Consider the following 17,327-nt stretch of genomic DNA (forward strand, 5'->3'; position numbering starts at 1 on the left):
GAGGGATAGGAATTCAGGGAAGCCTGGAGGGATTTGCATGAATTGATGCTGAGCAAGATGAGCAAAACCAGAAAATTTTAATATAATGATACAATTTTGTTACAATATGTGCAAATTTGTGAATGTTTCATATTTTTCAATAGTGGTCTTCCCCTCAGACCTCAAATAATACTTTGTAATTTTATGATGAAATTATTCTTCTTTAAAAATCCCTGATGCTTTGTTGTGATTTGAAAGTGACCCTGGATTCTTGAATGGTATGTCAAGTGAGCATGAGTTCGACAAGGTCCTACAAATTTGGGAAAAACTTTGAGTACAGGTTGTTCTTTTTTAACAGATAATGATACCAAGGTTCATGATTTCCTCATCAGAAATGAGGAAATTGAACTTGATGACCTTTAAATTTCCTTTTAAAAGTCTGTGATTCTATTTCTTGTTGGGAAAATTACAAGGGGTTTCTTGAAGGAACTTACATTTGCTCCTGATCTGGAAAAATGGCATGGAATTTTAACAAGATGAGAAAAGCAGAACCCTCAGATTCAGGGCATGGTACAAGCAAAGGTAGAGAGAGTCAAGTCCAAGATATATCTACGAGAGACCAAATGTACCAGTTTGGCAGAATGCTAGAGTTTATGGAGAGTAGCATGAGATAAAGTTGGAAATTTAACATAAATTTACTCCCATTAGACTTTGCCCACTTCATTAAGTCCAAATATCACTAAGAATTTTTTTCTTTGTTTTGGTTTTTCTATACAACAAGCCACATAGTGTGTTACAGGAAAAAATATTATACTGTATTTCCCCCAAAATAAGATCAGCTCTTATGTTAATTTTTGCTCCAAAAGATGCATTGGGGTATGTCTTTTTTCCCCCCTTCTTTTTTTCTTTTTTGGTTTTTGCAAAGCAATGGGGTTAAATGACTTGCCCGAGGTCACATAGCTAAGTAATTATTAAGTGTCTGAGACTGTATTTGAATTCAGTTCAACCTGACTTCAGGGCCACTGCTATACACTGTGCCACCTAGCTGCCCCAATGTATTTTTTTTCCAACAACAACAAACTACATTTTTTCATGTACAAAAATCTATATTTGTGGGCAAAAAAAATCTGCATTTATTCAAATACAAACATTGTCATAATTCTCTACACCTCGAATTCTGACCTGAATTTCTTGCAACTCCATTTCCTTGTGAAGCCCTTGACCCTAATCTCTCATGTCCAGCAATAGATTCTCCTGAAATATTTATCTATGTAGGCTGTTTGTAGCACTTTGGCAACATAGCTTATCAGTGATTTTATCTCATAAATTCTTCACCTATGTCTTAATCTCTTACAGGCTAGGCTTCACAGTTTCCATGCTGATTTCTCTCCATTCTCTTTTCAGTGTAGTCATTGATTTCCATGTGCAAATGGCCTTTGGATGGCTTGTTTATTGAAGTGTCAAGAGTCTGGAACTAGGCAGTCATTCCTGCAGGAATCATTATTTGAACTATCATTCTCTCTGCAAGGATATTCTTCATGTCTTTAGCACAGTGAGTGCTGACTGAATCCCAGACTAGCACACCTCTGGCCACCTCACAAAGCAAGTGGCAGCATTACATCGACCCACCTCCTTAAAACTGCTTGTATGCACTGGGCTTTTTTGGATTTCAAGAACATAATCTTATCTTTCTTATACCCTTAGTGATGATTAGAGGTGGGCTTACTTTCTGTCCAGATTCCCAATGGGTTATTTGGCTCTAAGTTTTGAGTTCATTTGTTTACATAGATGGGCCAAAGACATCTGCTTGGGTATTTGCAAATACTAAATTATAATTTATATTCTCATTTATTTTTGAGTATTAATTTCAATGATATTATGTATTTATATTTAATTATATATTAATATTATTTTATAATTCAATCTGTCCAAACTGGTGTTCTTAACTGGAGCATATTTTTGCTTATTTGGGCTTATATTACAGGCATTCTGCAAAGTCATATTGGGGCTTCTTTTCTGGTTAGGTCTTATTTTCAGAGAAATATGGTACTTTGAATTAGGCTACCTGGGTTTTAACTCTAGCTTTGTTACTTATTCCTTTTATAAACATTGAGAAGTAACTTTGTTTCTCTGTAACTCAAGACCTGAACTTTTAAGTTGACTCAAGTACTTCTTCTTACCAGAAGCTTTCTTTAATCCTACTAGAGGAAAAGAAAATCCATATTATAGACTTTAAGTCATCTGGTCCAACTCCCTCATTTTAAATATGAGTATGCTATGAGCTTCAGCATCTTCATATGTAGAACAAGAAAGACAGATTAAATTAATCTCAAGGTACCTTCTAATTGAGCTTCACCTGTAAACTAAAGATGTTGAACTAGATGAGCTCCTCTTGCAACTTTAAGTCTGTTATCTTATATAAAACAATCTGAACCCTAAGGTCTGCTCAGTATCAACTAGAGCTAACAGAAATTATAATATCAAATAAGAAATTTATATTTTTAAAAATTGTTTAAAAACAGCACATAAATCATTCTCTTTGCTTTTAAATCATACTCATTTGCTTTTCTTCTCTAGCAGTCCAAAATACTTTCTTCAAGCAGATCTCTTTTACCTTTATGTTTATCTTTCTCATCAGTCTTCCCTGATTATTCCAGGCTTTCTGATCTTTCCTTTCTTTTAAAGTTCTATAGGATTTATAGTCTCTACAGAACTTGATCTTATACCAATTTAAAATGTATATATTTCTTTCAGGTTTATAACATAACTCTTAAGGTCAAAAACTATTTCCCATAGTGGTTAGCACACTAGACAATAAATTCATTGGTTTCTTTCCATATTATCTAAAAAAATCCTATAGTAGTTTAGAGAGAACACATTGATTTATAGCTATTGCAACTAATTTTTTTGAATGGGTCATGTGGGGTCTTTAAGGATCTGATATTATAGATTCATTGAAATGTCATTTTTGCCAACCTAAGAGTTTGTATAAAAAGCATTTTATGGGCTATGACTTTTGACTTTAGAAAATAGAAAGTGATTCCAGGTTAGAGAGAATAAGATTTAGAAAATCAAAACTAGCCTGTGGAGAACTAGGTGTACTATTATTTCATACCATAGTTTATTGGGAGAAACTGACTTGTTTTCTGGTCTATTTACTGGAAAAGCAATAAGCTATGGATAAGTTACCAATTAGTATATTCTGTTTTATGAAAAACCATTTTTTATACAACAATAAAATTGTGTCAGAAACTCAAGTTTTGTTTGTAAAATGTTAAGTAGTGCCTGGGTCACTCCCATCAGTTCCATTTATTCTTTAATCCTCTCAATACTACATTATTCCATACAAAGGATACACTGGTGATGATATTTACTGAAATGCTTCAGTAAAGCTACTGAAACTTTTTTTTTTGCTTCAATTTTTAAATTAACATAAAGGTAGCCTTTGGGCAAAGGATTAGGATGAAACAGCAGTGATATTTCTTTTCATGCATTCTTTTTTTGGTTTTGGTTGTGTATAACAATGGGTTAAGTGACTTGCCCAGGGTAACACAGCTAGATAATTAAGTGTCTGAGCCCAGATTTGAGCTCAGGTCCTCCAGATGCCAGGGCCAGTCAGTTCTCTATCCACTGAGCCACCTAGCTGCCCTACTGGTGTTTTCTTTTCAAGGAAGAATTATACTTCTAGGTGATTCTTAGTTTAGAAAGAGCATGGAAACTACAAGGATTCAAAAGAGAGAGGAAATTGGCAACTTGTTAAGCCTCCTATTAAATGTAGAGAAATTAGCTTTATAACTTCTTTTGGAAGCAATAAGTTCAAAAAAGTTCTTTCCACCTTTTCTCAATAGATTTTTCTATCTTTGATAGGCAAAATATATAAATGATAGTTAATATTAAGATATAGCTTTCTATTCCTAAGGCACAGATCTGACTCCACTATGAAAAAAATTGCTTGTAGGATTAAATACATACTCCTTAGATTGATATTTAAGGTGTTTCAAAGTCTTACATCAATGTCTTTCCAGACTTACATCATATTACTTAAAAATATACCAAATAAATGGCTAATATAAGCTATGTAATGAAGCTAAGGGACAAAAATGTATTGATGTTTTTTATTTGTAAAATATATTAATTTCTGGGGCGGCTAGGTGGCGCAGTGAATAGAGCACTGGCCCTGGAGTCAGGAGTACCTGGGTTCAAATCCGGTCTCAGAGACTTAATAATTACCTAGCTGTGTGGCCTTGGGCAAGCCACTTAACCCCATTGCCTTGAAAAATCTAAAACAAAAAAAATTTTTAAAAATATTAATTTCTAACTGTTAATTTTTCTTCTCTGGCCTCCCAAAAGAAAACCCGAACCTTTCTTTATAACAAAGAAAACTAGTTAAACAAAAACATTTAAGAGTGTGACTTTCTGAATATACATAAAACCTTCTGCCCTAGTTCTACATTTACCTCCTGAGAGAAAAGAGATATGTTACACAATTGGGTCCTGAAACCATTATTGAAAGCAAAAAATTTCCAACTCTTTTCTGAATATAATCATATTAACCAAATGTCATATGAATACTTATAACTAAAACTGCAGAGGCATGATACAATAGAAAGATCACTTCACTGTCTCTGAAGATAGAGGACCTGGGTACGAATTACATTCTTACTGTTTGTGTGACCTTGAGCAAGTTATGGAATATCTCTGGTCTGTAGATTTCTCATTTATAAAATGACAAGTTTGAATTAGATGGATTCTGAATTGACTCTCACCTCTATATCTTTGATCCCATAAACCTACAAATCAGGTAAGCAGAGCCATTGAATCTTAAGCTGGAAAGGATTTCCACAGACCATCTAGACCAACCCAATATTGAATAAGTTGTCATCCTAGTTTATGTTTGAAGATCTTCTGTGAGAAAAGATTCTCTCTCTTTTGAGATAGGTCTTTCAACTCTGGGATTTTGGAAGTTTTCCCTTGCTTGAAGCCTAAAATTTTTAATTTTACTACCTAACTTGTACTTCTGTCCTTTGGGCTTCTTCATGTGACTACTCTACACTTACTTAAAGACAACTATCATTTCTTTTATTTTTCTCCAAGCTAAACATCTCTAATTTATCCAACTCATTCTCATTTGGTCTTTCATCATCCTGACTGCCTTTCATCATTCCTGACTGCCTATATGGTCTCCAGATTATTGTATCTCTCCTAAAATATAATATCAAAAATTGAACAAGTATTCCAAGTGTGGTCTCAGAAGTGACGAGTATAACATAGACACAAATGCCTCTTTTAACATAGCATAAGATCACTTTTTTCCCACTGCTCATCACATTAATTATTCACTAAATGCCCTAGATCATTTTCAGGACTAATGTCTAACCATTCATCTACTACACTTATTTTTTTTAACTGAAGCATATGACTTCACGTTTATTCCTGTCAGATTCAAAGAAATGTTGTATCCTTCCTAATCTTCTTAAATCCTGACTGGAACAAATTTGAACTCTTTGAATTCTAATTCCCTCATTTCTCATTTCATAGATAAAGAATTTGAAACCCATAAGATTCAAATGATGGGCCCAAGTTACACAGTTGATTTGATGGCAGAACTTCCATGTCCCTTGAAGACCTTACTGTTCTTTTCATTAAATGCACTATTTTCTTTGTGTGAACTGAACCCATTAAAGGAAGTAGAATACCTAATTCAAACCCCTCATTTTTTCAGATGAGAAACTGAGAGTTATCCTTTCTCCAAAACTGGTTATTCCTGCTTATTTCTTTATGTTACTATCTCTATCATTCTTTATCTTCCTCCTTCTAGATCTCATACTACCTCATTATTATTTCTGATTTTGACCCTGCCCCTGCTTGTCCAGTCTTAGAATCTCAGGAGACCTTACAGATCAGTATCTCACATTATTCCCCTTTCTTGCCAGTGACCAGGTTCAGATCCTAATGACCTCTTACCTAAATTTACCTCATACTTAATTTTTTGCAATACTGTCCTAAATGGTCTCCCTGCCATTACTTTTCTTTCCTCTTGCTGTTGCCTACCTTCCAACCATCCAAATAATTGCTGCCAAATTTTCGTTCTACTTTATCTCCCAATACTCCCATAACTTAGCCTTTATTCCAATAAAATGGCTATTTTTTACCCATGTTTACTTATTTGTATCCGCCATCTTGTTCGCACACACAAAGCATGTGATATATATTAATTGAAAGTTTAAATGACTATTTAAAATCAGGTCCATTAGTCTACAATCAGAATTTTCCATCTTTCTGACATGTTTCATACCTTTTTAGCTCCTGATCAGATATTGAAAAAGGATTCATTCTATAATAGGATGCCTTATTAGATGCTAATTTTTTTGAAAGGGTTTCCACCTGTCTTCTTTTTATGAGTCTATTAGAATTTCATATTGTATACATTTATTTCTAAATTAAAATTTTAAATAGCCTTATAAGTTCTAGCCATCTCTTAGAAGTATTGTGTAACAGGTTTGGGAATACTGATCTAATTATATAACTTTTTCTTCTTAAATGAAGGAAGGGATGCCTGAAGTTCTTGTTTAACAAACTTAGTCAAAAATTTCCCTAATGAGATAACTGTATTTTCATATATACACACACATACCTAATACAGATACATGTTATATAATTACTGAGGAAACTTGGAGTGTATTCTGTATTTAAATCATGTGACTGTAATCCTAGCACTGACCAGGTTTATTTCAACAGAATTAGTTTAAAAATTTAGTGTGTGTGTGTGTGTGTGTGTGTGTGTGTGTGTGTATGTGTATGCTGCAATGATGGTTTTTTTTCTATGAAATGAACAATTATTTTGTATTTGTATCTAGGCAGATTCCTTAGATTCAGAGTTTAGACATTTTTAGAAATATTATCATTCAGTGGTAATTATTATATATACACATATGTTAGCTAGTTCTATTTTTAAACTTTTTCCTCTATACCAGTATAAATAACTACCTGAAAGATTACACTAGATCTTTGAAATAAAATAGTCAGTAGTGACTGTCTACTCTTTAACTTTCTACTACTTTGATATCTATATATCTCTGTCTGTCTATCTCTTTGTTTTGATTTACAAAATATATCTGCTTTGTACTAGATTGCATTCTGGCAAATATCAAAGTTCAATATGATTAAATCTGACTTAGTTCAATATTTAGATTTTGATTGAATACAGTTGCAATGTATTTGAAAAGACTGCAAATTCTATTTTGGTAAATGGTCATAATTTAGACTTAAGGGAGAAAAACATTTAAACTCTGTGCAGGAACATGTTATGTTGCAAAATACATATTTTCTGCAAGTTTCAGATGTTAACTAACATTAAGTGCAACTATAATTGATCCCTTGTGAAATTCATTTTTGGCCCAAATTTGGCATAAAATATTCAACACTTAGCAAAAGGGGAAACAAATTTTCAGCACCTAAAGAATTAAAGGAAACTTGTTGAATGACTATTCTAATTTTATGATTAATTAAATTATAGGATGATGTTTCCTTTCTAACCATTGTGTTCTCATGTTTATGCCTGAAGCTTAATTGTTAGTCAACATAATATTTCTCAAAATGATTACTTTATGTAGATGACCAAATGTTTTTCTTTTTCCCCCAAGGTTTCTCATCTTGCCAACCCAATTTCCTTCCCTATGTATCAGGACACATTAGTGCATTGTGAAAGCCAGTAAACTGGGCTTTTCCCACTACATAGATTCAACTTACCCACCTTCATAGACTGTCATTGAGATCTGCCTATCCATTTTATGACATAGGTCCTCCAATCAGCAAATACAACGTTTTTAATATGTTCCCTTTTCCTAGGAATTATTTTGATGTTTTAGTAGGTAGTAGCTAATCCAAATCTGTTTTCATGGCAACTAAGTTGCCATTAATTCTTCTGTTTAGTTGTTGCTTTATCAGTCATAGACTTAATTTAATAAATTCTTCTCCTTCAGTGACCTTCCAATTAATTATTTTTATCTGCTTAGGAATACTAGGCTTTGCCCAGACATAAGTCTGATCCTGTTGTCTTTGGGTGTATTATGAGAAATCTACATTTTGAACTATACTATGAAATGGGAGTAGTCTTAGATTTTTAGCATCATTTAACAGGAATTAAAGTGATTTTATTGTGAAGGACATTAGCAATGTTTCAAAATAATTTTATGATATAATCCTGTCAAAATGTCTGAATAAAATCCTTAGTCATCCCATTTTCCTCTTTAGTCATTCCCTTTTTCTGTTCTCTAAATAATTAGAATTATTATGCCTTGGTAGGTATGCACATTGTTTAGAAAGAAATTCCTAAAGACATTTGTAACAAAGTTGCAGTGACACACATTTTTGTATACATATATATTCAAAGATTTTAAAATTTTGTTTCTTTTCCCTTTCATTTGAAGGAGTTGTGAAATTATAGATTTTTTTTAAGGGTGAAAGGTGAGGGTGGAGTAAAAGTAAGAGAAAAAAATTGAAAGAAAACTGGAATATTTTTTAAATCTAGCAAAAGGTCATTGAAGCAAGGCATTGTGCCTTCATAATTGCTTATACAACTGTTTCTCAATATAACTACTTTGAGGTCTAATAGGTTTTTTAAAAATGACTTGCCTAGGGGTGGCTAGGTGGCATAGTGGTTAAAGCACCGGCCTTGGAGTCAGGAGTACCTGGGTTCAAATCCGGTCTCAGACACTTAATAATTACCTAGCTGTGTAGCCTTGGGCAAGCCACTTAACCCCATTTGCCTTGCAAAAAAATCCTTAAAAAAAAATGACTTGCCTATTTTAAATATTCTAAAACTTTTCTTCCTCCTGTTTTGGAGATCGATCTGAATCTTTTAGGGGAGAGAAGTTTATCTAGAAAGAAATGAGAATGTTAAAGCAAGAGAGAGAGAGATTAAGAATGTGAGAAATGTTTTTAAATTGCCTGTTTTGTTTGATTCCATTTGAAACTGAAATCAACAATATACTTAAAAATTACCTACTGAATGTGTGTGTTTTTCAAGGATAGACTTGTTAGAAATTTAAGAATACATTGTAATTAAAGTGCTAAGGTAAATTTCTTGTATTTCAGATGGAGCAGTTATCAGATGAAGAACTTGACCATGGTGCTGAAGAAGACAGTGACAAAGAAGATCAAGATCTGGACAAAATGTTTGGTGCTTGGCTTGGGGAGCTAGACAAACTTACTCAGGTCAGAAATAATTTATGGGGGCGGCTAGGTGGTGCAGTGGATAGAGCATCAGCCCAGGAGTCAGGAGTACCTGAGTTCAGATCAGGCCTCAGACACTTAATAATTACCTAGCTCTGTGGCCTTGGCCAAGTCACTTAACCCTATTTGTCTTGCAAAAACCTAAAAAGTAGATAGATAGACAGACAGACAGACAGATAGATAAAGATTTATGAGTAAATGTTTAAGGATTTGAAAGTATATACCTATTAATTTAGGTGTTAAGATTATATGAACTAAAAATTTAATAAAATAGTAATGTTTGCACAAAAGGAAAAAAGTAAGCTGTACTAAAAAAAGGAGCTTAATAGTAACTTTAGGAAATATGTGCTTTCATATGGTAATTTTGAACATTTTAAAATCATTCAGGAGGAAATATTTAGGTGCTGAAAATGACAGAAGAGAAATATTTAATGAAATTTCTGTATAATCACATTTTAATAATTTTTAAAATTTTATAGTTTAGATAGGGTTTAATAGCTTTAGCAAATCCATTCGGATCCAAATCAAGTGACAAAAATTACACATCATTTAATTTAATAATACTGTCTTTTCTTACATATTTTCAAACATTAGACTATTAGCGATAGCTTTTTCCTATAGTTTGATTTTTACTCGGTATCTAGAAAAAAAAGAATAAAATTTCTTTTGTTTCTCGTTTGGAAAAAAGTTGAAGATGACATTTTATTTCTCTTTACTCAAGAAATTTTACTTTAAAGATTCTTTCCCTTTTCTAAATAAAACTGACAAATATAATGTTGACTCTGAGATAGTGGTAGACATGATATTCAGTACTTCACAAGAATGAATTTTACATTTTACAGAGTAAAAACAGCTAGTGAGTATTTGGTTTATTAGCTATTATGTTTTTAATTGACTTTAAGTACCAACATACTTAAATTATTTTCAACCTGAAGCATCTTCTGAAATTAAACTTAAATTTATAAAATTTTCTGTGGTTTTAAAGCTACTGAAAAATTTTAATATTTTCTGTTCATTCTTGTAAGTTTTTGTACCCAGTTATCAAAATAAATCTTAAAAGTTTAATAAAACTAGGAACTTTTTTTTTTAATTAAAACTAATGTACTGGGGCGGCTAGGTGGCGCAGTGGATAGAGCACCAGCCCTGGAGTCAGGTGTACCTGAGTTCAAATCTGGCCTCAGACACTTAATGATTACCTAGCTCTGTGGCCTTGGGCAAGCCACTTAGCCCCATTGCCTTGCAAAAACTAAAAAAAACAAAAACAACCAAAAAAAGCCTAATGTACTAGGCAAACCATTAGTATACTTAAAGAGGAAAACCAACTGACTAGTATCAAAAATAAAAAAAAATTAACAGCAAATAAATAACAGTAATAATATAAAGCAAGAATAAGTAGACCATTTCTTAATATGAAAAATAACATCTGTCTACAACCAAGAGTCATCATTTTATGTAATGAGGATAAACTGAAATCCTTTCCACTAAGAGCACTCAGTAACTTGGTAGTCCAATATAGTCATTGTTATTTATTGAATTAAGAAAAAGAAATTAAGTACATAAGTATAAGCAGAGAAGAAACAAAATTATCACTTTCTGCATATGTGATTTACCTGAAAGTCCCTAGAGAGTCAACTAAAAATTAAAACAACCATAGAATATTTAATGTAACCTGAAGAATTCATAAATATAACTGTATGCATATTTGTTTGAAGCATGGATATATGTGCAAAATGTGTATAAATATATGATAAGGTAGAAATTTAAATAAACCATAGAATGTATAAATAAAGAAGAACATATAAAAATGGTCAAACTAGTATATAAATTCATGGTCTTGTACTTCAGCAGACCTTTTGCTATATTATGCTGTCAGTAAATAGAGGCCTATTTCATCATGAATTTTGTATTCAACTTATTCTCTATTCAGGCAGTACATTTCATTATTCTGGTGGCTTTTCTTGCTTGTCACCATCTGATTTTAAGAAGGGGGGAAGTAGTAAAGATCTAGGTACTTTAATTCTGGTGATTTTGTAAAGTCAAGTCAATAGATTGGAGCCCCTTGGGAGAAACATCTTAAGATTTAATGTACTTTAGGGAACATACTCTTAGAACTATAAATAGCAAACTCACTGTTATACATATTAATTAGCCAGTATGTACAATCAGGTCTAAGCAAGGGCATTTCCTGAGATGTCATTATAAAAACGATAATAAACAATCATTTAAAAAAAAACATTCTCCACATTAACATGGGATAGTCTTTCTCACATGTTCACACAGCATTGAGGTGGAGAATAGGAATATATTTAGAATGCTCTGACAGAACACAGGTGGCTAAGGCATACTGCATTTATATAATGTCCTTTTACTTCTCGTGGTATATTCATGCTTCATGAGTATCCAGGGCAAATTTCTCAGCTTGTCTCCCTGGGCCTATTAATACAACTCAGCTCATTATGACCAGTCCTAACTTTTCTTCTCAGTTCACAGAGCTCCTCCTGTCTTGTACCTCTCTCTATTCATTGGCTCTGCCCTGTGTTTGAGAGTCTTGATGCGAGATGAATATCCTGGCTATTGGAGTTGGTGGGAGGAAGAGAGAAATCTCTTTCCCCCTTGTTTTCCCTTTTTCTCCCCCCCCCTTTATTTTTCTCCCTCTTTTTCCTCTCCTAAGGAACCAATTCCCTTTCAAGAACTAAGTTGTTTTTCTTCTATAAATGACTCTCTTCTCTATTGTCAGAAGTCACACTCAGAGAACTCTCCTGTCTCAAATTTTTTTAGAGCTGCCAAGCACATGACCAACAGCTTGCTGCCTTATAAATTAGAGGTAATAACAGAGTGACAGGTAATAGGGTACCTAGAATAAAAACTGGAGTAACACATTCTTCTCACTAATACCGTGTCTCTATTATTTGTTTCCTAACTTAGTTTTTTCCAGCTGGGCTGAAGAGAATAAATTGATCAGAGGTGGCCTGGTCAATTTGTCTACACTTTCAATTATTTTTGGAAAATACTGGCATGTATAAGGAGAAAGATTTCTCAATGAATTTGAAAATATATCTCTTAATATTCAAATGTAGCTTTGATTTTGTCAATTTGGGAGTTCTTTAACAGTACAGACTTAACAGTCTCTGCCCATCCTGTGGGACTCTTCCCAAAAGTTGTTCAAAAAGAGTCCATGCAATAGATTGGAAGCCTTCTTTTATCTCCCCACAGCACAAGATTTAGACGATTTTGTCTGGTCACCTGTCATCTCCCTTTCTCTGCAGAGGACCAGGTTATCAGTTCCTTGATGACCTGTTTTACTGTTTCTATGATCTATTTTTTTTAATTGGACTTTTACCAGTTAAAAGACTATAATTTCCAGAAAACAGTGTAGCCCTCATTCTTCCTCCTTTTCAATTCTTGGTCTAGCTGATAGCCCATAAGTTTTGCCTATGCCAGTTATCACTGCTGTTTTACAATCTCCAGGGTGTCTCACTTACTGAAATCGTCACTTTCTTTGTCAATCAGTCTTTCCTTTATAGGCAGACTATCTATTATAGGTCTCTTCCAGGTTTTCTTATATGTCATCTATAACAAAGAATCCCCATGCACAGAGAATCCCTTAGAGGATCTACGTTCTGGGTTGGATCTCCTTTATCACTTTTGGTCAACATATATTTCCCTCATTTTATGTCTTTAGCAGATTTATGTCTTCCAGGAATTCAAATGGTCTGATTTATAAACAGGAAACATCTCCTAATTATCCATATATATATATATATATATATATATATATATATATATATATATATATGGCTAGGAAATACTTTGAGCAATGCATCTTCCTCATAAGTGGTGTATTTAGTATAGTTTAGTGTGTCTTCTGTTAAGATTTCATTAGCTTTGTACCAAACAGTACCCCTAATTGGGTATTAATAAATACACTTACTGAATTGCATGTGAGTAAAAACACTAGCTCTATGACCCTGGGGAAATCAATTAGCCCTATTTGCCTCAGTTTTCTCATTTGTAAAATAAACTGGAGAAGGAAATGACAAACCATTCCAGTATCTTTGCCAAGAAAATTGCAAATGGAGTCTTGAAGAGTCAGACACAAGTGAAAATAACTCAGCAACAGCAAAGTTAAAATGACCTTTCACTGCAAGATTTCAAAGAAAATAATTTTAAAACAGTTCTCCTAGGCTATTGCTTTTCAGAACTATGGTTTCTTTAAATACATTTTGCTTTGCTCATTTTTGACATAACTGAAATAATCACTAATTTTGTATTTAATACGTAGTTTATTTTCTTTTTGAATTTTTTGTTTTGTTTCCCTATTTTAAAGAGTTTGGATACTGACAAACCAACAGAACCAGTAAAAAGATCTCCTCTTCGCCAGGAAACAAACATTGCCAATTTTTCTTATCGCTTCTCCATGTACAATTTGAATGGTAAGCAACTACTTAAAAATATAATATCAAGGAATTTTCTTAATTGCATGATGTTAAATTAGACGACCAATAACAAGAGGTGAATAATATATAATTTTTTTTTATTCAATTGTTATATTTTCCTTTTTACAAATTGACTACTTGTTGAATTGTGTGGTAGAAAAGTTTTATACTTCAAAATAAATGAATAGAACTAAACTTTTTAGTTATTCTTCAGGAAATTTACAAATTAATATAGGTAAAATACAAAAGTCTCCAATTGTACTATTTCTTAAAACTATGTGAAAAGGGGGTGGCTAGGTGGCACAGTGAATAGAGCAGCAGCTCTGGAGTCATAAGTACCTGAGTTCAAATCCAGTCTCAGACACTTAATAATTACCTAGCTGTGTGGCCTTGGGCAAGCCACATAACGCCATTTGCCTTGCAAAAACTAAAACAAACAAACAAAAAAACTATGTGAAAAGATCAATGAAATTAATACCTGTCATTATTTGTCTGGGTTACTTGAGTTTAATTATCTATTTCTTTACTCTTTTAGATTCTGTATAGTTTCTTCACTCTCCTTTTAGTCTCCTTTTTTTCCTTTTCTCTGTGCTGTTGCCATTTCAATGCATATCAGTACTTCCACCAAACTTTATATTATTATTATTATTATTATTATTATTATTATTATATCATTTAACTTTTCATAATTGAGATTTGAATGTGTATATGTTTTTGTTATTTAAAAAAATTTAAATTGAAAGAACATTACAGTTACTTTCTGTTCTAATTCCAGTATAATGAAATCTTTTGGTTTTCTGCTTGAATTTATTACATGGAACATATTTACTATGAAGGAAAAGGAATAATGATAGGCAGAAACAATAATAAAACCTATATATGAAGCCTGATGTGTACTATTGTTTATTGCAGAAGCCCTGAATCAAGGAGAGACGGTGGATTTGGATGCTTTGATGGCTGATCTTTGCTCTATAGAGCAAGAACTCAATAGCATTGGGTCTGGAAATAGTAAGCGTCAAACCACAGAAACAAAAGCTGCTCTGAAATTACCTTCTAGCCGACATACCTTGAAACATGGCACCCTGAAAGGATTGTCCTCTTCATCTAATAGGATAACTAAACCTTCACCTGCCAACTACTCCTTGGATGACATTACTGCACAATTAGAACAGGCTTCTCTCAGCATGGATGAAGCGGCTCAGCAGTCAATAATGGAAGATGCCAAGCCTACAGTGATTAATCAGCACAGAAGAACAGCATCAGCAGGTACAGCAAGTGATGCTGAAGGACGCTCAATTAGCAATTCATCTCGTTCAAGCATCACTTCTGCAGCTTCCAGCATGGATTCTTTGGATATTGATAAGATGACACGTCCTCAGGAGCTAGATCTAACACATCAGGGGCAACCAGTTACTGAGGTAAATATATAATAAAGTTACAAATTCATTCTCTTACAAAATGTTTATAATATTGGATTTCTGGTATTACAAAAGAGGCAATAATAAATAAAAATACACTTATTTCTAGTCTCAAATCTTTACATTAACTTGTGAATAGTGTCCTACAGATCAATTTTTAAACCAGAAATTCTGTAGAGATTAGTATTAGTGGACTACTTCTAATGTATGCTTCAAGATATATAATGAAGAATGCTTTTATCTTGCTATTCTTATTCTTGAGACCATGCTCAAGCCTCCAGCAAGAATTTCAGGTGTTATTTGAATATAAAACTTTTTAAATTGATAGCAGTAAATGACTTCGTAAATTCACATGAAAGCATAATATTTTATATTTACAGCAATCTTGAGGAAAAAATCTTTGGAGTTGATTATGAAATCACTAAAAAAGTAGGTTTATACTAATATAGAATTATAATCATTGAGTATTCCCTTTCCCCATCTTCTGTTGCTTTTTTTTTTATCAGACTTGTTCTTGGTCATCTTCTCTTAGCCTTTATTGGGAGAATGTATGTTTATTCAGTATAAAGATGCATATTTATCTCTATTTTCTTTTAACATTTAAATAGGTCATTTTTATTTTAGGATAGTTAAAGTAATAATAGCTTTTAAGGAAGCTACCTTCTTTCCCTCTTCTCAAAATCTATCCCAAGGAATCTTAATATTATAGTCCTTTTGTTCAGGAAAGTCAACACTGGAATTTGTAACTGAGGCCTTCTGTTACCTTAATTCCCTACTTTGTGTGAATAAGTTGTCCTTATTTAAAATTTGTAATATTAAACAAAATTTACCTACTGACAAAAACTGAATAAATGTCTCTTGAATTTCATCTTATTTTGGAAAAAAAAAATGTGCAGATAAATTTTGACAAAGGAATTGCTTAAGAAATGTTCTCATAAAAAGTTCCTAATATTGTCTAGTTGTGTTTATTCCTCTTCTTGCCCTTATAAAACAATTTCTTCAGAGGCAGCTTCTATTCTTCCAAACAAGATACCAATAAGACTGGTTAATTTCAGGGTCCTTTTCCTACTTCAAATGGTAATATGTTTCTTAGGAAGAAGGTATTTTATACCCTCTCAAGAAAGTGTATTCCAGAATTGTGGTATACCTTCCTACATTTTGAAAGAGAAATAATATAACCTAGAAAATAGAGAATAAGTGTCTATGGGGAGGATAGACTGTATCACCTGGCTACCGAAAGAGCTTTTAAAGTATATAGTTGTAAGTAGTACTTGGGAAACAAAAAAGTGTGATCATTTCATTCATTCAGCATAGGTTCGCTAAAGAACATCTTATCAAACTAACCTTATTTTTTGTTTTCATAGGATTTTTACACTCATAGATCCAGGAAATGTTGTAGACTTTAGTAGGTTTGAATTTTAGCAAAACATTCAACAACTTTTCATGATAGTTCTGGGGACCAGATGCAGAAATGTAGGCTGGATGATAGTGCAGTTATTTGTAATGATAGTTTATTGACCCACTGTCTCCAAAAGTTGTCAGTTAATTGGATCATTAAAATTAATCCAGAGGTGGTTCTCCAGTGGCATTCTACTGGACTTTTTCCTTGATATTTATTAATAAGTCATATAAAGAATTAGAATTATATACTTATTTAATGTGAAGATCACAAAAATAAGCACAACTAATACACTGCATTATCTTTTCAGACTGATACAATGTTTTATTTTAACAAACATTAAATTGATAGTCTAAAGCAATGATAATAAAAATGAAATTTAATAGAAGCAAATGTCTTGAACTTAAGTTTAAAAATAAATAAGCCATAATACTACAGGATTTTGGAGATTTAACTTAAAATTTTAATATAATAAAGAGTTGTGGTTTTACTTAGCTGCCAATTTGAATAATATTATGTGGCTGTCCAATAAATATATAGTTTTAGGTGGCATAAATAGAAGAATAAAGTTGAGATGAGAGTATGTAACTGTTACTATACCCTGAAATAGAGTTTCAATTCTAAACAGCATATTTTTGAGAGATTATGACATATACAAGCATGTCCAAGGAATAACGACTGGGATAGTAAGGACACACTGAGCCAATGTGATGTTTGGTTGAAGAAACAAAGGTTTATTTTTTAAATATCAATCCTGAAAAAGAGAATTGAGGTTGATAGAACTTCAGATAGTTGAGGAAAACTATTATGTGGAATAGGGATTAAAATTATTCTGCATAACTGCAGTGCGCAAATCTGGGT

The 17,327-nt window shown here is 32.7% G+C and overlaps 1 protein-coding gene across 6 annotated transcripts in view; it reads left to right on the forward strand.

Moving 5' to 3' along the window:
* Window positions 1–17,327, forward strand: part of RAPH1 (Ras association (RalGDS/AF-6) and pleckstrin homology domains 1) — a 102,745-nt gene that overhangs the window by 31,508 nt on the left and 53,910 nt on the right. For 5 of the 6 annotated variants that reach the window (XM_074191577.1, XM_074191576.1, XM_074191578.1 and 2 more), the window contains exons 1-3: window positions 1–9,195; window positions 13,541–13,646; window positions 14,562–15,067. The exon at window positions 1–9,195 is cut by the window's left edge. In XM_074191577.1, coding sequence (XP_074047678.1) covers window positions 9,076–9,195; window positions 13,541–13,646; window positions 14,562–15,067 — 732 coding nt within the window. In that variant the 5' untranslated portion in view covers window positions 1–9,075. The remainder of the gene's footprint in view (window positions 9,196–13,540; window positions 13,647–14,561; window positions 15,068–17,327) is intronic. The other variant, XM_074191575.1, reaches the window with a different exon arrangement.

The sequence above is a fragment of the Macrotis lagotis genome, chromosome 6 (genome assembly GCF_037893015.1).
Source record: "Macrotis lagotis isolate mMagLag1 chromosome 6, bilby.v1.9.chrom.fasta, whole genome shotgun sequence".
NCBI classification, from domain to species: Eukaryota; Metazoa; Chordata; class Mammalia; order Peramelemorphia; family Peramelidae; genus Macrotis; species Macrotis lagotis.